Below are 25,645 nucleotides of genomic sequence, written 5' to 3'. Positions count from 1 at the left end.
GTCAGGGAACATCAAAGCTAAACAAACTCAGACACAAAGAACAAGCCCATAGGGAAACATGAATAAGATCACAGAGAAAAAAAAATAGTGCCCTCTGTTATTTTCTTAATTTTAATAAAACGTGGCATCGCAGGGCAGAGGGCAAGGGACGAGGAAAGTGGAGAGAAAGCAGACAGGACAGAAGGAGGGCAAACTCGGAGGGAAAAAGCAAAACAGCAGGCCAGCAGGAAAGGAGGGATACAAAGAGGGACAGAGTAAAGGGGAGATGTGTGAAAATGACAGTGCCAAAGATAGTTTGAGGTCTCTTCACAGGTGAAGGTGTGAGGTCTGACAGGACACTCTCCACCTTTGCTGCCGCCGCTACAGCCGGAACTCGCTGGAGGAGTTTGTCACCCCTCTATCTTCCCCCCACAGCCATCCATCCATCCATCTATCCATCCAACCGTGCCTCAACCTCTTCCAGTCCCTGGGGCTGTCGTAGCTTTGTAATCGTGTTAAGTCCCTGATTGCAGATGTCTCTCATCACGGAACCAGACGTAGCGCTGGCCAGACTCTGGCAGGGAGCATGCTGGGAGATTTTGTACACAAATGCATGCATACACATGCACATGCATCCAGACGGGCTTGTCAGAAGCACTTGAAAATAAAAAAAAGGTGGATGCAGGGCAGGCAAATCAGCCTCAAGTCAGAGGAGAAAAGACTGCGTCTGGAGTGTCGACGGCCCCAATCACTGATGGAGAGGGTGACAGAGTGAACACTGAGGAGTGTGCACGCATACTTTTACAACCAAAGTCACACCTATGGGAAATGTCTGGGTCCTACAGTGTGGAAATCCCTGGAACTGGCAGAAAATAACTGGGGCGAGCCAAACACTCACTCTCTCTCTCACACACACACGCACACAGATATATGTGAATATGCAGAGAGGATAACACACTTTCCTTGACTGGAGCTGGAGCTCTGAGGGAACACCCCTGTGGCTGTTTCCACACAGCCAAGACAGAACAGAAAGAGGAGAGACGGTGTCGTGGAAGTGAAAAGGAAGTGTTGGAAAGTGTGAGAGATGAGGAGAGGTTCACTGTTGTGGTTTGTGCACAAACAGTGTTGCTTAGTTTGCCACGAGAAAGTCTAAAACCAGCCACTGTGAGAGAGTGAACAGAGGATTTCACCAGTTGTGTCTAGAGACAGGGAATTTATTTATCCCTTATTCATTTATTTATCCCTTCCTCGTAGCAAATGACAGATTGTCACTAAGATGTCCAGAGGCCAGTGAGACACAAATGGCAGCTGATAAATTAACATTTCTTGGAAATCAGAGGGTAAAACAGTTCTTTCACATCTACAGTCTGAGGCGGCCGCTGTTGTTTATGTCACTCTCATTTTCTCCTCCATTATATTTCCTGAGGCAGATGTACATTATGCAGAATCTGCAGAACATGTCGTCATGAAATGACCAAGCATTGCACATCTCAGGACTGCAGGCTCACTTTAAAGGAGGGAAGACAACCCTGTGTGGAAGACGAGCGCTCACTTTTTTTTTTCCTGAAGCCATTTTGCCTGCATTTGAATGGCTGAGATTGCCAAGCCAGTGTCTTCTTGATCAATGATTGCCTATAAAATCCGCCAAAAGTAACCGAATAACACAGTTCACTAATGCTTTAAGTGCACAAATGGACTGGAGAAATATCCCTTTCTCACACACTCTCTTAGAATTTCTATTTGATTAATTTCAACAACAATTCAATCTTTGCCTTTCAAGTCTGGATTTCTTGCAAGTTTATCAGCTGAAATGAAATCCTTTGTTTGAGAGTGCTTTGTTTTCCATTGTCAGGTTTGAAAAAGTTTCTCTGTGTGCATGTATGAAGGCAAAAAGAGGCCACTGGTGAGCTGGCAGATTAGTGAGTCATGCAACAGACCAGCACTTCAAATGTGCACATGCATTAACGTCCCTGGATGCTACGTGAAACACATGAAAGATAAAGTGCAAAGCTGCTGAAATAATACGTTATATTCCATTCACCTCTGAAGCTTTGGGCAAACATGTAGCCTGGTTTTGGCCCTATGAATCATTTGTCCTTGTGATTTGCCAAAAGGCCACTTAGAGTGTGATTCATGATAACTACTGTCTTTAGGGTAATTTTTTTTGATTCATCATTGGCTTAGCCAATGATATTTCAATCCTCAGTTTCCATTATTCATGACCAATTCCAGTCTGTTGGGTGCAAAGTTAACTCAGACTAATGGCGTGCAGTTGCACAGATTGGGCAGTCAATCCAATCATTACGATTGTCAATTCAAGCAGGAATTATGTTGATGTTGCAAGCGAAGCCCTGATCGCATTGTGCTTTCCGTCTCTTTTACTCTTATTCAGTGCTCAGCTCTGACGATCCGACGATGCCGGTGCCTGGGGCATAAAAAAAAAGTTTTTTGCCATAAGATTTCTGTAAAGATGGTAATTGTCTTTGCCTAAGTATTATGCATGCACGAAATATCTCAAATGGACCCCTAAGGTATGTGTAATGCTAAATGATTTGTCACAGTTCAGCAGAATATGGTATTGTTACCATGGAAGCACTATTCAAGTTAATCCAGTCTTAATTGAGTGCTGCAGGAATGAGTCCCAAAACCTGGTTCAGGTTCCCTCATCCTGAAGTTTATGGTTGTGTCCAAAATCACCCATTCACTCTTTACTCCCTACTCACTCTCCAGGGAAATAAGACAGCATTACAAGTCAAACTCACTACAGTGGAATACAGTATAGGGACTTCTGGGAGCTCCTGGGTGCTTTTCCAAACTGGGAAGGCACCAACCTGAATCTACTGCAGGTAATGTGCCATTAATTAGTACCTACCCAAACCATCACTTTAAAGGTAGAGTCTGTAGGATGTTCCTAAAAAAAACAAAATACAGACTTATACAAAAGAAATCCTGATTAATCATCATGTATGTGTGGTGGTGACTGCGTCTGCAGACCCCCCCGCCTGTATTTTGATGTTTTGGTGTACTAGTTGGGATATTTCTGGGCAGAGAGATTGTGTGTTTTCCCCAGCCAATGTGTAGGTAAAGTTGGCCGTATGGCACTGTGGGCTTGTATAAAAACTACCACCAAGATAGCGACTGGACGCCATCAGGCCCAACGCTCCAGCACTTCATTTCCTTTTCTTCACTGGTAGGTGTGTTCACCATTTCTCCCAGCTTGACGGCATCCAGTCTCTTATGTTGGTGGTAGTAACAAATATTCAAACAAGAACGTTGAAAGCCGAAGTGGAGAAGGGTTCAATGTGAACAGCAGTTGAACATGGTGTCAGGGGCAGGGGACATGCACAGTTGAGCCTGAGAGGAGGGGCCCAATTTGAATGTTGTGTTTGCAAACTGCAACGTCCATACCTACTGACTCTACCTTTAAGGAGTTCTAAGAAGAAGCTACAATACATACATAAGATAAGAAGATACAGGAAGCTGACATATCATCAAATCCAAGTCCAGGAGTGATATCACTTGTGGCAATGTATTAGCTCTAGTTTCAACTTCACACAACTTTCTTGATATATACTGTAAGTAAAACTGTAGCAGTTGTCCTAAAATTATGAACTGAATAAAATCCTGTGCAACTCATTGTTGTCTTAAAAAAACAAAACAAAAAAAGTGTTCTTAAGATTGTTTACTGCACAACTCTGACCTGAGCAGAAGCAGATCGTAAACTTGTAGGAGAAAACTTCTCATAAAAGCTGAAATTATTTATTCCTGACTGCTCTCAGAAAAAAACTTTTTCACAGAGCCAGAACAAACAGGCTCTGATGACCACTTGCAGTCCACTCTTGGGCTTTTATGCAAATTGCACAGCAGAACCAGAAATACCTTACACGGCACACCAATAACCACATGAACAAGCACTTGGGAATTAAAGATTTTTGTCAAGACATTATCAGGAGGTCTTATTTCTGCCTTTTACTTTTAGCCTTTTCCTTGCAATATAGTAAATACTGTATGCTTTCGGTTTAACATCTTTAATGTGTCAATTACAAGACAATGGCAAACAAATGAAACCTAATTTGGCTTAATTTTAATATACTAGCATCATTTTTTTTTTTAAATAACTGTAAACAACCAGGTCTTATTTGACAGGACATTTTAACCATGAAATCAGGATTTCTTTTCAGCTGACAGTAATCTCCACATGACTACAGGCTATAATATTGTTCATGTAGTACTGAATGGACTGGAGTCCATTCATGTCACAGCAGAGAACAAATCTAAGAATCTTTTGTAACGCGCATAAGCAAAGCATTAAAGACAATGCAATGTTATGTCAGGGATAATGTTTTGCATTTTGTTTAGGGATTCTTGATTTCATTGGCCTTTTCCACAGCAGACATTTTGTAGGAAAAGCACCAGTGTCACGACTAACATAAACAACGACTCTGTTCTCTTCACGTGGCCCAGTCAGCCATGACAGTGTGAGAGTGAGTCAGCATTAAAAACACAAAGACCCTGAAACTGAAACAGGTAAAATGATCTCAACCATCATTCATTTCTTTTACACCTGTGCTCTTTGTTCTGTAATATGACAAAATGTCTTCTGTGAAATGAAAGGGCACACATGACAGGGAACATCAAACCTGTCACAAACTTAGCAATCAGAGACCATTCAGAAAAAATGTTAGAACATGAGAGATGAAACTGAAACATTTGGGTATTTTAACAGCAAATATCTCACTGTAATAGGATCAGGAGGATTCTGGGAGTCTGCTAATTTGTGCTCCACTGATTTAATCTTAACTGTACAGTAAATTGATGAATATCAAAGTTGCGATAACACGTTTCCATTTGAGTTTGCATTCGTTTTGCTTTTCTGGTAGGGATTTTAACTTTTCCAGTTTGCTGGATTAAAAATGAAAGCAACAAACCCAGGGAGTGTCAGAGTGACTCGGCTGACTAAGCACAACACAAAACTGCAATGTTCTCACTTCAAATCAAACATTTCTCATGTCAGCTCCCGGCTCTTTATCCTGTCACTTTTCACTGTAACGCTGGAGTGACATGAGTGCACAAACCTTTGAAACACACGTTTCTATTTACAGACAATAATTATCTAATTACTGTCTGTACTTAACAGGAACTCAAATTCTTTTATTTGATGAAAGCGAATAAAAGAGATATTTGTGATCTCTGTGATGATTACTGATGAATTGCACTGTATTGATTTTTTCCCCCTTGTTTCACACTGAGAACAACTGGGTTGGGCTGTCCCCTGACAGATTAGTAGAGACAGTGAAGAGAGGAGGAAGAGGAGAGAACCATCCAAAACAGGAGGGCAGAGAGGAAAGAAGCAAGAGAGGACTATAGCAGAGAAACACTGTGTGAAAAGGGGACAAGATAAAAGGGGAAAAACATAGCGTGAGGGTTTTTAGAAGAGGATAAATGCAGGCGAGTGGTAAAGTACAACTGGAGAAGGGTGAATAGGTGAGAAGTTGAATGCTGAGTAATAAGGAAGAGAGGATGTGAGACTCAACAACAAAATTGAATTGATGCCCAGTGGAGGAGAAGGGAGACAGATCTAATCTGATAATGACGGAGAAGCAGGAGAAGATGGAAAGACAGAGAGAAAAAGAGAAGCACACTGATGGTGGTAAACAAAAACTACTGCGAGATAAAAGACACAAAGGGAGAGAGAAATGGAGATCAGTGAAAAAGGGAGTGAGGGAGAGGTGGTATAAATGTCAGCTAAACTCGATAACATCGTTCTGATCTGCGACGACTCTGCCTCGCCGACCTTCTGTACAAATGTAGCCTATATACGCACGCGCGTGTGTGTACATGTGTGCAATATCCTGTTACATGCTGGGCAAAATGCTCCAGCAGAGTTTGTCATAATCTGAGAATGAGATCTTTATTGAACAATGCCTTTCATTTTGCACAACATTACTTTTCATGTGTGTGTCTGTGTGTGTCTGTGTGAGTGTGAGTGTGTGGGTGAGGCATCCGACAACAAAACCCAGAGACAAACTAGCATTATGCTGATCATGTATAAGCAAAAAAGGGTCTGCGCCAGCAGGCAGGTACTGAATAATAGAATTAACATGCATGTAATGAAACATGTAGGTGTTATGTAGCCTACTTCCATGAAAGCAGTTTTGTGTGCATGCACAGAGCTATGTGTAAGAATCAAAGATGCTGCACACTGTCACTGACTGCGCTAAGTGGCGTCTAACCACTACACTCCTGTTTATGTAGATTGAGCTGTTATTTGATGTCATTCTTTGAACAAAATCAGGATAGTTGTTTACTGTTGCTTTTCATCTCCTTGCTATGCTAGGCTACACACATCCTGATTCCAGCTTCACACAATCAATATTTCATTAACTTTACTGTTTTGGTTCACTCTCACCTCATCAGCATTGTTTTCAGCTGCAGCAGACAGCTGTTTATCGTGATAAAAGGTGCTGGGCACCAAACAGCAGACAGATACAGTTAGCCACTAGCTGGTGAACACAATAAAGTGTAGCAGCTGGTCCATAGTGACACCGTGCACCACAGGTTAATTGCTAAATTATGGAAAGTTATCAATGTTGCCAAAAAAAGAGTACTGTGCTTTTAAGGCCAAAAGAACAAATGTTCACATGATAACACAGGTTTTAATAAAATCCCCAGATTAGCAAACTTATTTGGAAGTGAAAAAGGTTAGAAATTATAGAAGTTAAGTTTTCCTGATCACAGAGGACTTATAGCAACACTTGAGTTGTGGTTTGCATTGTCTCAGGGAACTGTTGGTTTTTAAGGCATGTCTGACCATCTGATCACAATGTAGAATGTAGCCTACATTTGCAGGGTTGTAACACTCAGTAGAAACAATGATGATGAAAGAAACAATAAAAATGAGACTGATGCTGTAATACACCAGAATTATCCTTTAAAGCGATAAGCTGCTGTAGTGTAAAAATTCATAAAAATTATCACCAGCCTCTCTCACGTTATTATCAAAGGGATTTTGGGTTAAATCCCAAATTCACCTCCCCCACCCTACTGCGATTCCCGCCCATACCTTCACATCACCCTCCCCAAACTCCTAACTTCATTTAATCAAAAGGAATTATTTCTCAAAGAGATTAACAAAAGACCATTTTATCTCTCTCTCCCTCTCGCTCTCTGTCGGCCTTACAGTAGCTACTCTCAATCGCTTCTTCTCCTGTCGGTATTAGTGTGCCTGTCACGTGCGCCAGCCACAGTGTGCGTGGGTGGATGACTCCGTATGGGAATGTGACATCAAACTTGTGAGCAGAAACTAGGGTCCTTTTATCAATGGATGCTTAACCATATATGCAAACACATACTGTATGAGGTGCATGTGCACCTCATGTGAATGCACTGAGTTGTCTCCTTTTTTTCTGTCTCTCTTAATGCACGGTGGTTGCCTATTACGGAGTGATTACCAGTCCATCAGACCCTGCGTATGACAGTGAATAAGCATCAGCCATCTAGTTATTGATCCACAGACGGAGAGTCTGAACCTCAGAGCTGAATGCATCAGAATCCCCATCACAGACCTGCTGGAACTTTAATAGACATTTCCAGCGACATCCAAGCTGTGATGTAATGAAAAAAAGAAAGAAAAAAAAGTCACAGCTTCAACCTAATATGTTGTTAGATGGATGAGTGCGGCTCTGTGGTTTAGCTGTTGGGAGTAATAGCTGGTGTGGGGGCACTCATAGCGACTGATTCCCGCAAGGCTCCCATAAATAGTCAATGTACATCGATTGCAAATGGCTTCCAATGAAAACCCTGGCTAAATGACCACAGTACCATTATATTAGTGAAATGACAAACAGCAAAACAGATATCATGAAGCATGAAAGCATTTCTGATTGATTGTTTCAACCTTACAAGAGTCCGTGGGTCTGTCTGTGTTTGTGTGCCTTGTGTGTGTGTGTGTGTGTGTGTGTGTGTGTGTGTGTGTGTGTGTGTGTGTATGTGTGTGTGTGTGTGTGTGTGTGTGTGTGTGTGTGTGTGTGTGTGTGTGTGTGTGTGTGCGTTTGGATGTTTATGTATGTGTACCCTCCGTCTATTGAATGACAGGTCTGCTATTGGCGGAGTGTGTATTTAACATTCAGTGCATATCTGCTTGATGCAAAGCAATGCAGACTCTGTCGTTGGTCCCACTAAGACTCTCATTAATGTCATTAATTGGCAGGAGCTGACACACACCTGGGTCCCCTGGTCTATCTCCAGACCCTGAGGGATGACAGCATAATGTGCACACTGTGGACGGAGCTCAGAGCTCAGAGCTCTGAAGTTCTGCTACTGCTACCTGAGACAATGTTAGCATTAACAACTGTTTACTTGTTTTGCAGAGAAATGTTGACAGTCGGCAAGCAAAGGAAAGCAATGCAAAAACTATATTTCTATCACTTCTTCCACCAAAGTTAGCATGCTAAACCCAGTCTACTATCTGCTATATCCAGGGTGCCCTGAAGAGATAGGACTAGAACGCATTATAACCTCTCGTCTTGTAAATACAACGATGGCTGAGACTCTTGGCAGGACTAGTGAGCAAACAGCTGTTAATGCTGTTGTTAGCCATGTAGCAAGGGCAAAACCTTCAAATAGCTACTTTAAAAGATTAGTTGCTATTTTTGGGGAATGATCCATCTTGCCAAGAGTGAGAAAATAAGATCGATACCACTAAATCAGTCAATACAGCTCCTCACTAAATACTAAGCTACAGCCACTAGTTAGCTTTTCTTAGCACAACAACTGGAAACAAGGAGACACTACAAACCTGCTTCTGTCTAAAACTTCCTTAAGTGTTGGGGCGCAGTGGTTAAAGCGGCCGCCCCATGTAAAGGCTACAGTCCTCAACGCAGGCGTAACCGGTTCGAATCCCGTGTCGGGCAGACCTTTCCTGCATGTCATTCCTCCTCTCTCTGCCTCCCACTTTCCTGTCTATCTCACTATGTGCTATCCAATAAAGGCAAAAAAATACTTAAAAAAAACCAAAACTTCCTTAAGTCTTGAAACAAGTCCCTCACATAACTACCGGTAAGACCATAAATTGTTGTTCTCATTTTTATACTTTCGGCTGTTATAGTATCCTATTCATTGATTGATACCCTCAAGTGGCTTTTAACGGATACTGGTAGTTGGATTTGTTGCCTTTGGACAGAGCAAGATGATCTGTTTTCCCCTTCTTCCAGTCTTTAAGACAAGCTAATCGTCTTCCAGCTCTGGCTTCGCTTCAAACACAGGTCTACATTACAGTGGTATTGATCCTCTTCTCTGTATAACTACCCAAGCAAGCAAAATGACACATACCTGACTGTGATTTAATTTGTGTCCATAAGTATATGTCTGCGGGTGAGGATGTGTGTATTTTACCTGAACCTCCCGTGCATGGTAGGCTATGATGAGGCCGAGCAATATGACAGTGGAAAGGCTGATCAGACACTTCAGGGCCAGAGAATACATTGAGCTCTGTGGAGAGAAAATTGATACACACACCATTAGAGTCATTCCGCACAAACATACAATATATTTCAAATTGACTTTGCCTTGGTGATTGGTTTAATATCAACACAGTGATGAAAAACACACAAGGAAGATTATACAATTCTAAAAAGGTATTGATTATCAAGATTAAAAGTCAGGTTTAACCTCCCAGATGTCCCATATGTCACACTATGTCTGATGTCACCCCTCCGCTGAAATGCCATGTAGGACACCATGATGGTACTGCTGCATCAAGAAGAGCTAACATTTACAAAACAGACTTTCAAAGGCTGAACAGAAGTAGAATAGTAGTATGGCGCTCGTCAATATCACTCTGCAGTGAAGCTTTAAACCTCTGCTTGTCTGGTTTCATAGGGTTTATAATCAATGCACTGGGGAACTTCCGATCAATACAACTCATAGCACTTGAGTGGCTTCTTTAACCCCCTCACCTCACACGCAGAGTACTGCAATACGAAATGGAGTTACCATATACATGTGAACACACTTACACCACCACATATACACAACCACATACATCTGATCCACATTAACTTATACCAGTGGTACCCAGCTTTCCCCAATTCACGGCCCATTTGATAATCTCAAAGATGTTGGTGTTCACACATCCAACCCAACTTTTTATTTGAAGGGTAATGATGGAAGATTCAGGACTAAAGTGAAGGCAGGGAAAAGTAGGAAGCTCATTTTGGGGGTTCTCTCGACTCTCTTCCCTTTCAACTCTTACTTCTGCTAACCAGCTTTTCATTTTGAGAGTTTGACGGTTTGGCTGTTACATTTTACTGCAACATTGGACTGAGATAGCAAACAAGAATAGGATGTTGTCCGGCAGTGAGAACATTAAAGTTCCAATCACTGGCATTTCACTTTGAAAGATGTTTAAAAACATAAAAAAACAACATTATTTATCATTTTTATTCAAATAGGCTACTTTTAGTCAAAATTGTAAAAAACAAAACAAAAACAACAACACTGTAGCCTACTGTATTTGTTGGGCCTATCTTCACAGCCCACCAGTGGTTGGTTGGGAACTGATCTACACAAATGCAAATGGAAGATCAAAAGTCAAAAAAAAAAAAGTATTTCTCTGGAGGAAAAAAGAAATAAAGATATCACATATCAGGTACTTGAACTATATCACACCACAGTCAGGATGCAGTACTGTGTGGCTGACAGATGTCCATGAAAATTCAACATTAGGACAACTCACTTGTTGCTCTGGTCAACAGTTTAATCACCATTTTAAAGTGGCACGCAGGGTATGTTAAACTGCAGGTAACCATAGCAACAACACTAATGCCTCACACAGGCAGGTAACTCTTACAGGAGAAACTTGACTAACCATGGGTTGAACTCGTACCACTCCAAAAATACAGGGGAAGAGAATTATGATAAAAAAGTGTTAATAAGTAACCAATAATCATATTACACAGTCGTCAAGGACACAGAGTTATGCAATATCTTAGTGTCAAACATCAATATCTTTGCAAATGCCTTCCAACTTAAACTTTCTCCTTCGCTACCATGTCTGTGACCCTCAGCCCAAGCTCACTCATTCCTACTGAAGAGGTCAATAAAAAAAAAAAGAAAGAAAAAAAAATCACAAATATTTTATCTTGGCAAATGTTACTGTAAGAGTAAATCTGCTGAGGTCTTTTTTCTCTAATTGATGAGTATGTAGGTTATTTGCAGCTGGATGGAGGTATCGACGCAGTTAAACAATGTGTTTTAAGAGTTTTTGGATGATGATGCCGCCACTCTGTAAAACAGAAGAGTGATATATAGCAGGATTTGGTCAGCCAGCACTAGCTTTACGCTTTTCACTACTTGTGTTGACAAAAACAAAGTATAGTCTCTCACAGTTATCCTTTATATTTTGACAAAAAAGAACAAATAAAAACTATGCAAGTTTCAGGTCAATCTCAGAGATTTAGATTTAGATTATCTATGGACACTAGGCATAAATAAGCAACTAGATTGGTTGGCTTGCCGACTTTTTATCAAACATTGGATTTTGCTGGTGTGGTTCATCTGGTTCGTTCATTGTTTTTTTTATTTGATTATTTTTCATTATTAACATTTTTGTAAAACTACTCAAAAGCACCTTGAGGATGAATCAGCAGTCAAACAAAACATTTAGTTCGACTCATTTTCTAAGCCTAAGAAATACAAGGACTACGTTTTGAATTGAACTGCAGAATATAATACACACACACGCACGCACGCACATTTTTGTGTTTTTCAATTTTAGTATCACCAAGGTCACGTATGAACACAGTAGCCTCAGCATCACAACTTGGACATTTCAACCGTTCAGTAGGTTGCTGTTAGACATTAGACATTTGCCAACACCCTCTTGACCTGAGTGTGCACTGTGAGTTTAGACATGTATTACTCAGCCTTTTTCTCATGACGTTATTAAGCAGAAGCTACATTGCATTTTAGGTTCATGAATATATATTGCAAGTCAGCCTCTTGGAAAATAGAGTGTGTTATTGTGTCTATTTAGGGGTCTCTGTAGATGCTTCATGGCCTTAATGTTATTAATTCAACAGCACACAAACAGTCAGGAGCACACATACGCAGTTGAGTTTGTTAATCCTTACTGGCACCTTCCTCTGTTGAGTATGCCTTTCCCCATAATTGTCAAAATCAACAAGGATTCAATATGAGACTGAGGGACATTTATATAACACACACAATTACACACAGGTACAGACAGACTCACACACGGAGCATTAAGTGAGTGTTGTTCATTTGTTGCTCATATCAGTGTGGTTATGGGCCACTGCACAACACTGAGAAAATACTATCTAGCCTGGTCTCTCCACTCATTTCCTCTATCAGCTTGCCCAAAGCTCTCGCTGTTTGGTCTTTATTTGCTCTCTCTTCTTTGCTCTGTCGCTCCTTTACAAACATCTCATTTCGCTGAAGCAAACCAGGTGCAAAACAAGGCAACAATGTTGTGCTAATGAGAGAATTGCAGACTTGGTTTTGAGCAGCGAATCTGTTTAAATACACAGTCGCACTTAAAAGCTGAAATGTGATTCGCTTCCGAGTTCCTCTCACTCTGTACTCCCTCACCGGCTCTCTCCCTGCGTTTACCTCAAGCCGTCTGTTAGCTGTTCACTGTATTTCCCCCTGTTCTGCCCATTACATTGTCAGGAGCGCTTTGTTTCTGCCTGTTTCCACTTCACTAACTCTACCTTCATAGCGAATGACTCGATTGTCACAGTGATGTGTGTGTGAACATGCTTGCCGTCTGTTCATTTCAGTTTCTTTTCTCCTGAAAATTCCCAATGCTGATTGGCTGGTATTGGTCCATTCATTTCTAGTACGGCTGCAGGTGCTAAATTAATGCACTAGCCTACTATTTAAAGCAGAAGTAAGTGATATATTTGTGTTAATATAAGTCTTAAATAGTTATATCTTCCGACAGCAATCACTTACATAGAGTGTTTGGACTGAAACACGGGTCTGTCAGTCCCTCTGCTCTGCTCTGAGCCGAAGAGAAAACATTTATCGTATCCTACAGTTTTTATCCAATGAGGAGAGAGAACGGCATGCAGGGCTGTGTGTGCAGCCAAGGGACGCCGTGAATGTGGCGACGTAGCGACGAGGACTGTTATGGTGCGTTCAAGGAAACTCGTATTTTTCTGACCGTGAAGTGGTACCAGTTCGATCTGGTACGAGTTCACCGGTCAGAAGTTACGAGTGGCCGTTATAGTGACTTTCACCGGTAAAACAGGTCGGAAAAACACGAGTGGGTTGCCTGAAACGCTACAAAGTCGTAAGTTGTGACATGAAGCTGTAATTTACGATTTCAAAAGCCTGCCTGGAACGCAGCATTAGCGAAAACGACCGGACCACTTACTTCTGCTTTAACTTTAAAGAAAGCAACAGTGAGATTTGCTCATGTTTCAGTGACAACAAAACAACATGGCAACCTCCTGACAGCAAATAGAAGAGCTCCTTTGTTTTCTGTATTTAGCTGAAAAATACGAAATAAATTAATCTCTGTACTTCATTAAAGACAAATTATAAAGATTTAGATAGTGACAGATCCTCTTTCAGTCAGTCATGGCATGACTGAGTGCTTTAGTGCTTAGCGTTGGCCGATAGTGGACTTTTAAAGGCTGGAAGAATAACAATAGTTTTGGGCAGGAAAAAGCAGACAGCCTGGCAAATAGCCCACGAAAACACATGCATTTCTTCTAAATGAACAATCTTAGATTTCAGAGTCCAAGTTGGAGGACACTGATTTTATAAACTATTATTAATGCAGAAGTTGGCTCTGATAGTGGCCGATGACTGAGCAGACCATTGGTCGAGCAGACCACCCCCTGCGTTATGTGTCTGTTTATATGCATCTCCTTTTGCCCCACTGTGCATTAAGCGTTTGATTAGTGTGTATTGATCAATGGTTTGGTGGACAGCATGCAGAGATAATGAGCTTTTTGAGCTTCTTTAGTTCAATCAGCAGACACACAGAAACAGAAACACACACACACACACACACTTAACCAGATAGTATTTAGAAAAGGGATTTTCCCCATTTGCCCCCACCTCACTCTTGCTGACACAAATGTGTGAGCAAATACACATCACTGCGAACACATTACCCTCGTAGTCATAAGTCGTTCACCACATGTTGGTAATGAATATGAATGTGTGTGTGTGTGTGTGTGTGTGCGCATGTGTGTATGTGTGAGTGTGTTGTAATGTGTTAGCCTTGGGGGTCTCTCCCTGTCAGAGCGATGCCTTCTTGCAATCAGTCTCCAGGGAAACAGGCAGTAGACAGAGGTGCGATGTCACCTTACCAGGATAAACACACACACACTAACACACATAGACACACACACAACTGTACTTTGACACACACCATTACGGCCCTACACACTCAATTAAATCCAGACAAAGGGGGAAGTGAACACACACACACACACACACACACACACACACACACACACACACACACACACACACACACACCGACAGGTGCATCCATGGGGACTAATATGACGGAGCTGAATCCATAGGTGTGTGTATACTCAAAGGAGACAATACATAGTCATTGACGTGAATGTTTACGTTACCCATGGATGATGCAAGTCCTAACACACCCATGTGTACCAACACACTCACATTAGCAGACAGAGGTAGTCCAGCCTTGTTACACTGAATGAAATGAGCATATTTGTACCTGTTAGTGGCAAGACCTGTGGGATCTACCAGCTCTGTGATCTAGAAGATGAAGGGACTGTGGAGTGGAGTGGAGGAAAGGGGAGGAAGGGGAGGTGGAGAAGGAGCGGAGGGGGAGAGCAGTGCAGAAGTGCTGAGATGGCTGATAGCTCCTTTAGAGAGTATGGTGGCAGTTGATGCATTTAATTCCCTGATGATCCTCATGTAGTGTCTGAAAAGCTGCACACAGCCACTGTTAGTGGCCTAGCAGAGAAAGGTCTCCTTGTAAATGTCTGCAAGAAATGTCACAGGCAAGGGGGTGAGGGCAGTGATGGAGAGGCGGCGGTAGGGCTGATGGAATGAGAGAGATGTTGTAAGCCTGCTGAGATGGCAATGACCCCTGTGGGGAAACTGAGACGTATTTAAGATTCACCAGGGGAGGAACATAAACACTCTGTGTAAGTGAGAAGTAAGGAAGTCAGGAAGGAAGGAATGAAGGGAGGAAAGAAAAGGGAGAATGGACGTGGAGACTGCTGCTAATCTGTGAAATCATCTAATGCTGGTGGTGAGAAACTGACTGTAAGTGGGTGCACACAAACACATCATAGCCCGCCCCTCTATCTCTGTAACACACAACACCCATCTGTATGGTGAGGTGTCAAGTGTGTCCATTGACAGTGTGACAGGTGAGGTTGACAACAGCTGTGCATTCCCTCAGAATAGACATGTTCCATGGCAGGGCTGAAACGTGGCGTGAAGCTGGGCCCTGAGGAGCCAAGTGGGCCTTTGTGAAATGATCTATTGATCTGACAGTGACACGCCACATGCTAAGGTCCCAGGTGTCCCAGGGCCTCAGTTATTCTCAGATAGAGACACATGTCAGACAGGGACCCCTTCTCCTTTAACCTGTTCCTAATAAAATCAATAATAGAAGCTCATAAAAGTGTTTTTAAGAGAAGCTCTCCTCTTTCTGCCATTTGAAGTGTCAAGGTCCTGGGTCAGAGGCAGCGAACTGGTGACACTGATCATGACAAGGTGCCACAGAGCATGTACATAAAATACAGTCCAGTGTTTTGACTGTAAAAATGTGCAGTATCTAACAGACTTTCAAAACATGTCTCAAGAAAAGTTATGGAATCACTTTTGATTTGGTGTTGGACGACTTTTGTTTGAAAACTCACAATTGTGCCTGAGAGCAAATTAAATTATTTCACATTCATGAATTATTTCGTCATCCAGAATTCTCTCTGCATAATCTTCCTTGGCTCAATAACTGTGATTTTACGTTTACAGTACAGGGATTTGTGTGAGCGCTGAATAAACTGTACGTAAGAGTACACCCTGCAACAAAAACATGATCTCAGATGTAGCCGTAATCGTGGTATAATACAATTACCAGAATATCTCAGATGTAACTACACAGTGTGCTGACAGGACCTGAAATCTGTCTCTGCACATGATTATACATACGCTTACTCACTATATCCACGGTCACGAATACCATGTCCTCCTCTGTTAACCTCTCTCTCTTTATCCCTGCTAACACACTCACAAACACACGCACCATCCAACCCACCCTGTTTAGTTCCATTCTTATTCTTCATCTCTATTTTTGGGAGCAACACAGAGCAGCTGGACCTGCTGAGAAAAGTGCAGGAGCGCTTCGTAGACATTCATACATCGGCAGTAAACGGTGACATTGAGTTTACAGCTATTGTCAAAGACACATTGTCTTACGAAGCTGTTAACGGGATATTTATACATATGCATACATGCATACTGTATTATTTTCAGTGATGAAAAATGATCTGTAGCTATCACGTTTCCTCATGAGCCCATGCATACCCTACCTTTTAAAGATGACTGTCAATACACAGCACACAATATAGCACCTCTGAAGTCAGCATCCATTTTCAGTGTGCCCATTTGTACAACATGTGTGTGTGGGGTGGGGTGGATGGGGGGAGTGGATAGTGCATGTGTGGGTGAGTGATTATCAATAATCAATGGAGAAAAATCATTCAAGGCTTCCCCCCCTTAGACTGGTTTAAAGCACTGCGTGAACCTTTCCACTCCTCTCTCTCTGTCTCTCTCTCTCTGCCGTCCTCCCATCCATCTCCTGTTCCCTTCTCTCTTTCATCCTCATGATCTCTAACCATTTTTCACAACAACCAGCGGGCTTCTTTCCACCTCAATTATCTAAGTGAGGGCTTGAACTGTCTGATGGAACGCCAGTATCCATTGGAATCAAACCAAATCCGCAACCATAAAAAAAAAAAAAAAAGAACAAAATATAACTTGGCGCTTGGCATTTAAAAATGAATTTTGATCAGGCTTTGCTGGAAGCATAACTAACTCTCTGGATTCAACCACTCTTTAAAAAAATGTACAAAGACTTAGACTATGAGGTCCAGAGATATTTTACACACGTCTTCCTCAACTTTGACTTCCTGTTTTTAACAAGATATCTTAATGAATATAGATTAATCAATATAGTAGCTAAGAGCACCGACAAACACAGCGGCTTCCCTGGTCAAATTCACAGCTGCCCATCAATTCTTATTGATAGACAATGCCACCTAATTCAGATGAGGAGTATATTGGTTGTAGCTCCTAAATCAGGCTTTTCATTATCGCCTTTCCTTTTTCTCTCTTTTCCACAGCCTTTCATTTCTCGCCCAGTCGCTTCTCTCTTCCGTTCCGATCACACTCCCCCAGTTTGACGCCCACTGGAAGAGCAGCGGAGTGGAGGGAGAGAGAAAGTGAGGGGAAAAAATGAAAGAAAGGAAAAAGAAAGCAGTATAAAGAGACGGGCGCAGAGTTGAAATAGAAAGGAGACAGACAGAGAAAGAGTCGGCTGTCTCCTTCGGGGAGGAGAATAGGCTGACTAAAAGGAAGAAAAGAGACAAGGAGGGATTGAGAGAGAGAGAGAGAGAGAAATTCAAACCATGAATTTTCATTAATAAAAAGAGACCGACTGCTTCTAAAACAGTGATTTGAGGGAGACAAAGGCAACGGAGAAACGAAGCCGAAGCCAAAGCCCAGCCAGCAAAACAGAACGGGCAGATCCTTCTAGCAACGACAAGAACAGAGAGAGACCAAGTAACAACTGGAGACCACAGTCTCTGAACGGACCGAAGAAGAAACAGAGAGGAGAGAGATAAGAGAGGAGACACACCCAGCTGGCCTATTCCAATAGGCTACCTGTAAATGTGTGCACTCACATGATCCCACATCCTCCTTCACATGATCAGTGATCCATGTATGACAAGCTGCATAAGTGGAAGTAATGTTTCCACCTTATTAGCTAAAGAAAACCAGCCCTCTGTGATGTGTCAGACTGACAGCGAGGATGAAACGGGGTAGGAAGTATCTCGGCATCAGGCAGGTGAGTACAACATGCTCCTATAGGCTTCCCGGGACCCTCCGACACACACACACACACACACACACATGACCAAAACAAACAGACAATAGCAGCCAGGGGCCGATTCGCCTTATTACACTCCCCATTACACAGACAAATGAGATCCTGGCCTCCTACTGATAATCCCCCCTCCACCCCCCATGTCCTCTGCATCCTTGCATTACATCACCCAGAAGCAGCAACTGTCAAGCCTGGTCACTACAGTACACAACGCTCCAACAACACAGGCATGGTGCTGGTCAGACTAAGTGGGGTGTTACATTCATGGACCAAGTGATTAACTGGTGAAAGCTGACTCCTATCTTCTGGCTCCTGACCCATCCAAACACTCAAAGTTTGGACACCCTTCTGGCTGGGTTAATATGCATGCTATTTAACGTCCATGGTTTGACTTGCATGCTCTATTTATGACTCTCCCCCACATTATCTGTCAGACTGTGGCTACTATCAAAATAGAGGCTAAAGCGATTCAAAAATATTTCAAAAGAGCCAAGGTTAGACCGGGATTTAAACCGGGCATCGGTGCACGTAGCTACTTTTTGGGACATTTGTAATGTAATAGAGCTACATTACATTAAAGAGGCACTCCATCAAATTAGTATTTCACCTTCACAAAGTTGGAGGCCTTGTCAGAGACACGTGAAAAACATCAAAATCGAAGAAGCAGAGAAAGATAAAGAGATATCCTGACTTTTAACTCCCAGTACGGGCCAAACACTTGATCCTACATTTCCCATTATGCAACTCGGTGGTGTGTTTCATTAGATCCCTCCCTGACTGGTTAATGCACGTGTCGCTGAGAGGCCCCGCCCCCAGGTGGTAACTCAGGCCAAGTAAACCCTGGTGACATCAGTGTGACATCACAGAAGACATTAACCATCTGTTTCCCCAGGCTGAGCAGCTCTAGCTATGGCTAGTGGTTGTTAAATTGATTGCTGAAGCACCACCGGTCCGTCCCCTCACCTTTGTGTACACGCCCCATGACAACTCCGTCTCAATCACCATGACGACGATGCCAAACATTCCGAAGATGAGAGCATAGTCACTCAGCCTCTTCCTCTTTTCGAACAACGCCCTGCGATGCCCCAGTTTATAGCCAATGTTTTGGTTCTTCCGTTTGGAGGCCTTGGAGGTGCTGCCCCTGGCCCCGGTGCCCACCGACCCGGCCCCTCCCTGCCTGCTGCCGCTGCCCCTCCCCGGCTGCGCCCGCCTGCTCTCCACCAGCGCGTGGTTCTGGTGGTAGATGGACATCTGGTTGGACGTGGAGTCGGTGATGTCATACCCTGCTCTGGGGTACGGTGAGTCTTCTTTGGATGAAATCACGATCTCTGGAGGGCTCTGGATCGGGGGTTGATTGGTAGAGGACTGGGCCACCGAATAGGTAGGTGGGGCATCTCGCTGTCGGTCGTGCCCCCCGGCGGCCGTTGCCCCGGCAACAGCTGAAACGCCACCCTCTTTGGTTTCACTGCTGCTGTCTGATTCGATGAGGTTTCTGCGGGAGGCGCTGAGGCGGCTCAGGGGCTTCATGACCCCGCCTGTGTACTTACAGGAGCTCATGGCGATCTCCGTGAAGGGGTTACTGTCCCTACGGTGAACCAGGGGGCTAGCCTGTCTGTGTTTGCAGCCCCTCTCTCTCTCCCTGTCACGCTCTCTGTCCCTTTCCCGGTCCATGGATGGCGAGTGGGAGGAGTAAAAGAGGGCGTTGTAGACCGGGGAGTTGTCCCCGCTCAGGCTGTGCTGTGAGCCCAAGCAGGAAGACAGTGGGGTGCTGGTGGGGTGCAGGGCGTTGGGGATGGGCGGGGGCAGAGGCTGCGCTCCAGACGAGGACAGGGGTAACTTGGGGAGCGATGCTGGAGGTAAGTTGGGCGTGGCAGGGGATGGGGACGGGGTGCTGCCATTTAGGCGGTCGAGGCTCGATCCTCCCATGTGGTTGGAGTGGTTCGATCCTGGCTGATTGCCAGTGGTGGAGGGATGGGATATAATGCCCAGGGGAAAGAGGAAGCGCTGGTCCTCATCCTCGCTCCCTCCTAGCAGAGCCAAGCTTAGAGAGGGGGGAGGCTCCATGGTCACTGCTGTGGCCAGGCACCTGTCTGCAGACAAACACACACAAAAAATATAACTGTACAGAGAGAAACAAGAGAAAAACGATACAGAGAACGTAATCTTTATCATGATACGGTAGCAAGAAAGACAGGAGGACAGACAATACGAGAGAGGAGTGGATGGAAATTGTGCTGGACAATGGTTAGTTAGAACAAATTTAAGCGAAAGACTGAACTCCCAAAGCTGAGGATGTGTGACAAAGAGGGGCAGCAGAGTGAAGAAAAGTGGTCGTAATTGGGGAATATGTTATTCCTTGAGTCACATTTGAGTCAGCTGCCCAGTCAGCCTCTCTCAGCGCTCCTTCTCCCTCTCTCTCTCTCTCTCTGTTTTCCACTGTCCTCTCCTTCTCTCACATCCCACAGCGCTTCCAGCAAGTCTATGCCATAAAATGTCATCTGTGTTACACTGTTGTTAGCCTGGAGGATGGTGCAAATCCTCTGGCTTTACACCATGGAAATGAGATCAGGCTCAGAGACTAAAGGATAATAATTCCACATGAGTCGATTTTGATAGCAAAGGGGAGTAGTGTCACTAGTTAACCATAAGTTGTCAGCATTTGGTTGCATTTGATTGATCCAAAAACAATAACCTACTTTCAGTATGATATAACCAGACACCTTCACGGCCCCCTCCTCCCTGTCTGTTTTTTCTACCTACCTCCTACCTCTTCTCTCTCAGTCCCTGTCCCCCAGGTTAGTTGTGTTGAATCACTGGCTGGATGAAAACAGACGACCACACTTTTTCTTTTTCATGTTGTCACGGCCATCCCATCATCTTTTCGCCTTCCTTTTTTTTTCTTGCGTTACAGCTCCTCCACAGGTCCCTCGGTTGTCTGTCGAGATTGTGCGTCGCTCCCCACAGATGTTGCCTCCGTCTCCGCTCAATTGATATGATCAGTTTGTTTCCCTCTCTGTCACCAGTAATCTAAGGACGGTGCCCATTTCCACCCCGTCAGTGACAATCGACACGAGATAAAGAGGAATAATCCATGGTGGCTTGGATTAAATCGGTCAACCTGTGGCTGCACGTTAAAAAAAATTGTGCAGCAACATAAACCGACAAAAACAGGAGGGGCGAGAAAATAAAGATAATGATGATGGCTAATGATAGTAATAAAAGCATAAAAAAAACGCAAAGCTGGACGCCAGGTATCAGTCCTTGGATGAGCAGGGAAGTCTGTGATTTAATATGTGACTCCACCGACTTCCACTCAGTGCACAGCTGACTGACTGTCTCCCCCCCGGTCTGTCTCTCACTCTCTCCTCCAACTTCTCTCCCTCTTCTCTCCGCCTCCCGTCCTGCCGTCCGCTCCCATTGGACAGAGCCAGGAAGGCGAAAAAAAAGCGCTGAAAACAGGTGGCAGGATTTGTAGGATGCAGTCGCCAAACAAATGTCTTATTTGTTGTACCCGGGTTATTTAGGAGGAGAACTATAGGAGACTACAGCTTTATTAAAGACTATGGTGTGTTTGATTCCGGCACCTGTTACGCCCGCTAAAGGAGGCTGGAACAGAAAAAACACAGGCGCACAGAGATTGATTTTTTTTATTTATTTTTTTTAACTTTCGGCTTTTTAAATTTGATTTTTATTTATTTATTTATTTTTTCAAATGTGAGTTAAAATAAAATATGCAATAGGCACGTTTTACTAGCCTATTGCAAAACTACGATGTACCACCATAAAACCTATCGGGTAGCCTACAACATGGTGAGAAGAGGTGTGTAAGGAAGTAACCTAAATAGAGGAGGAGCAGCGCTGCTAACCTTTTCACTCAGACCTCTTGGTTAAACTGACTTTTATTGGTGATAATAACAAACTATATGTTAATATATTTACATTTATGGAGTTACAATCTGTGGACCTGCTGGAACAGTTGAGATAAATCAAGTTGTAGCCTAATAGGCTGTGTGAATAATTAATGGAAAACAATGACAACATAGGTAGCCTAATAGTCATAATTACTGGTTTCACTCCTACCAGACTAATCATTTTCTAATTCCAACTCTAGAGTATATATGTATTTATACAATATAATCCTGTATAATTAGACTATTCCACCTGACCTAATCGGTTTAATATCATGGTTTTATGTGTGCTTTATGTGCTCCCTTAATCGGATGAGAGCAGACACCCAATTGTGTGGGGAAGGATTAAAACGTTTCCTTATAACAGGTCAGGCTATCCTGCTATTATGCAACCTGACAGACATCAGTAAAGTAAATCATATCATGTGGAGGATGTTTATAAGTCTTTATGTAACATCGGACATATGCCGACGCCTCACTCACAGGGTTAATGTGTTAATGTTTGTCTGTGTTTGTTGTGTCTCAGTCTCTAAATGTTCTACGTGTGTCCGTCTAAATTTGACAGCAGATAATTTCATCTGTCCCTGAGGGGAAAATAAACACAGTAATGTGTTGTTTCTGCCCCGGGTGCATTTGTGATGGGTCAGTGATGGAGAGTAGTTGGTTCAATGAGCAGTAAATTCTTCAAAAAAGGCCCGGGGAAAGGTCAAAGGTCATGACTGCATCACAGCAGCTCAAAGCCTTTTAGGTGTGTTTATTTAACCTTACTGAGGAAATATTAATTCATTTGATTAAGGTTAGATCTGGTGTTTTGGTTAAGATTGATAAGGATGAGTATGAGGATTCAGGAAGGGAGCGCAGAAATGATTATTCCAGTAGTCATTAAACAGACTATTAATTGCAACTATTTTGATACTCAGTTTGTTGTCCATGTCATTTTTCAAGCAAATATGCCAAGCAGTCTTGTATCTGCTAATAAACTGTGAACATTTGCTATTTTCACAGTTCTATGTGCAAACATGTTTGAGTTTAAGGCAGAATAGCTCATAGTGCTCAAACAGGAGTAAAAGTTGTCATCAACATATACTTGAAGCAGTGTGTGCTCATTTTATAGAAGTGATTGATTTGTCAAACACACATTCCTTGGGTGAACGTACACCATACACATTTATGGTCAGTTTGCGATCAAGTGTCATCTAGGGGTTTCCCTCAGCACGAGCCAGCAGGGGCGGACAATGAAACATCTCCAGTGGTTCCTCTCTATCTACTGAGGTCCTGTGTCTGTTATTGTGAAACATCTTAACAACAACAGACTCAGAGGGGAGAGAGGAGCTGCTGGAGATGCCTTCATGTCTGTCTGTTTAGCCGCAGGCTGGTGCAGAGGAAAAACCCTGGTTCTATCAAGCTTAGCTCGGCCCAAAAAAATCCAGCTTGACCCAAGTTGAGCCCATACATGGTCTGTGTGTGAGCCCAACTCGACCCATTTACTGTATTTATCTGTTCAGATGAGATCCCAATGTGAAACATGGAGGAAACACACTGTGCCAGACGGGGGAGGTTGCACAGCTATCAGCCACTATCACAGTCTAAACTCTGCATTAATGATAGTTTATAAAGTGTTGTACAACATTTATGTATAATTGGAATCAGTTGTTCAATCAGCTCAAATAAAATCTAAGATTGTTCATTTAGAACAACATAATCTTTTATGGGCTATCGGTTTACTAATTGGCTATTGACTTCCTGAACCAAGCTATTGTTATTATTCTATCAGCCTTGAAAAATCCACTATCAGTCGACACTGACCCAGTAAGTCCCAGTTCCCATCAAAGGCACTTGGAGATCAGGTGTTAGCCCACTGCACAGAGGGCTCCAAGAAAAGGTCAAATGAAGAGGATAAGATTATAAGAGTGGACAAATATATCTCCAATCTTATAAAGATCTCGTATCAGACAACTCATTAAGGCTAATAATGTGACATTTCTGAAAATTATGAATTGGCTGTTAGATACAGGTGTGTTCACACTTCACTATTACCCGGAGAGGACCATCTGTCATCGAGACATTACATCACTCATGTCCACGAATATCAAAAGTACATTGATTAAAACGGAAAAAAAAAAAAAAAAGAATGATACAGAGTGATGATACAGTATATAAGAGACATATTTACCGTTCTCTGTCAACACAGTTCTCTGATGCGTTGACCTCAGACCAGTGTTCACAACCAGAGCTCACCACACTGCACTGTGGTCTGTAAACATTAGCTCCTGGCACTATTAGAAAGCCAAAAGTTTAAATTTATCCACTATGACGAGTCATGAGGGGGAATGGCTGCGGGAGGATAACATCACCCTCTTAATGGAACATGTGGGAAAGCATGAACTATTAAATTAACAAATGTTGTAGGCTATATGAATGTAACAGGACAGAGAAAATTATTTTTCTATACATAAAAAAATCTATTCATGTAAGAGTAAATAGAGCTTTGCTCCAGCAAATACAATTTACTTTAGACGTCACTTGAGTAAAGAAGAAAATGAATCTTTTTAGGACATTTAGTGGCATCACCTTGGACCTCAGAATATTTTGGACTATTTTCTGCCATTTCATGCTGCCTATGATGATGACTAAGATACTCAGCACAAAAATCTGTATGCATTAGTCACAGATTTACATGAACAAATGCATTTGATGACTTAAAAAACATGGATTCAAAGCACAGGTGCATGTTGCAAAAGTTGCTCCCTTTTATATTTTTTTCATCTTATCCACTCAAACAAAAAGTGTCACCTCTATTATGTAATACAATAACAATCAAGGCTGAACCTTAATGTTCTGGCAGCAGTTTCTTTGCTCTGCCAATAAATACAAGAGGGAGAGAAAACGTGATCTCAAACACAATACAATACAGCAACCCACGGCAAATGGAAAGAAAGGGATGCCAGCAGCCCAGGGCGACATTAGGACTTACAGAAAATAGTAATGATGGCCGATCGCACTGTATATCTTTCACAAAGTCTTAATATTGTTGACAGAGGTTAGGCAGCAGCAGAGAAAGATGGAGAGTTTGGAGCAATGAAAGCAGGGGGGGAGTGACAGAGAGGAGGAATGATTGGCCCCTTTGAATGAAAAGGTTAGTCCACAGCCCTGCCCTGCAGCATACGTCAGATGTATGGTGGGAGAAATATGTGAACGAGAAAGTGAATAATAGAAAACAGGGGGCAATAATAAAGCAGGATGGCAGTTGCTATGGCAACACTGTAGTATACAGATGAGTTCTTGCTCAGCCTGATCTATCTCTCTTCTCTTGTCTCCCCTCTGAGTTTAAAGCCACATAAAACCTTGACTACAGGAAATGATACTGTATAAATCACATAAAACTTTCAAGTGACACAATATGTGGGTGGGTGGGAGAGGAAATATGGGGAGTGATGCGTGCAGGGTGGGGAAAAAAGAGATATAAAGAAAATGTGAAGATTTGGACAAGGAGGCTCATGAGCGAAGGCGAAGAGGGATTGATTAGATTCTGTCTGTAAGGACAAGACCTTCCCACCACATGCACACAATCACAAACACATTTTCAAAATGCAATGATTGCATTTCCAGTACAGTTCTCGCTTTT

At 42.8% G+C, this 25,645-nt stretch overlaps 1 protein-coding gene across 2 annotated transcripts in view; it reads right to left on the bottom strand.

Moving 5' to 3' along the window:
- The window catches only part of kcnn3 (potassium intermediate/small conductance calcium-activated channel, subfamily N, member 3), a 43,166-nt gene extending 21,656 nt beyond the window's left edge, over nt 1-21,510 (bottom strand). Inside the window, exons 1-3 of one of the 2 annotated variants that reach the window (XM_085801312.1) lie at nt 20,873-21,510; nt 19,076-20,202; nt 9,373-9,468 (exon numbers count right to left, since the gene is read on the bottom strand). In XM_085801312.1, the coding sequence (XP_085657438.1) occupies nt 9,373-9,468; nt 19,076-20,176 (1,197 nt within the window). In that variant the 5' untranslated portion in view covers nt 20,177-20,202; nt 20,873-21,510. The remainder of the gene's footprint in view (nt 1-9,372; nt 9,469-19,075; nt 20,203-20,872) is intronic. The other variant, XM_085801313.1, reaches the window with a different exon arrangement.
- Nucleotides 21,511-25,645: the final 4,135 nt, after the last annotated feature.

The sequence above is a fragment of the Trachurus japonicus genome, chromosome 16 (genome assembly GCF_045865225.1).
Source record: "Trachurus japonicus isolate A0001 chromosome 16, Traja_1.0".
In the NCBI taxonomy this organism is placed as follows: Eukaryota; Metazoa; Chordata; class Actinopteri; order Carangiformes; family Carangidae; genus Trachurus; species Trachurus japonicus.
Note: the sequence above shows the minus strand (reverse complement) of the source record. Positions and strands in the feature narration are given on the sequence as shown.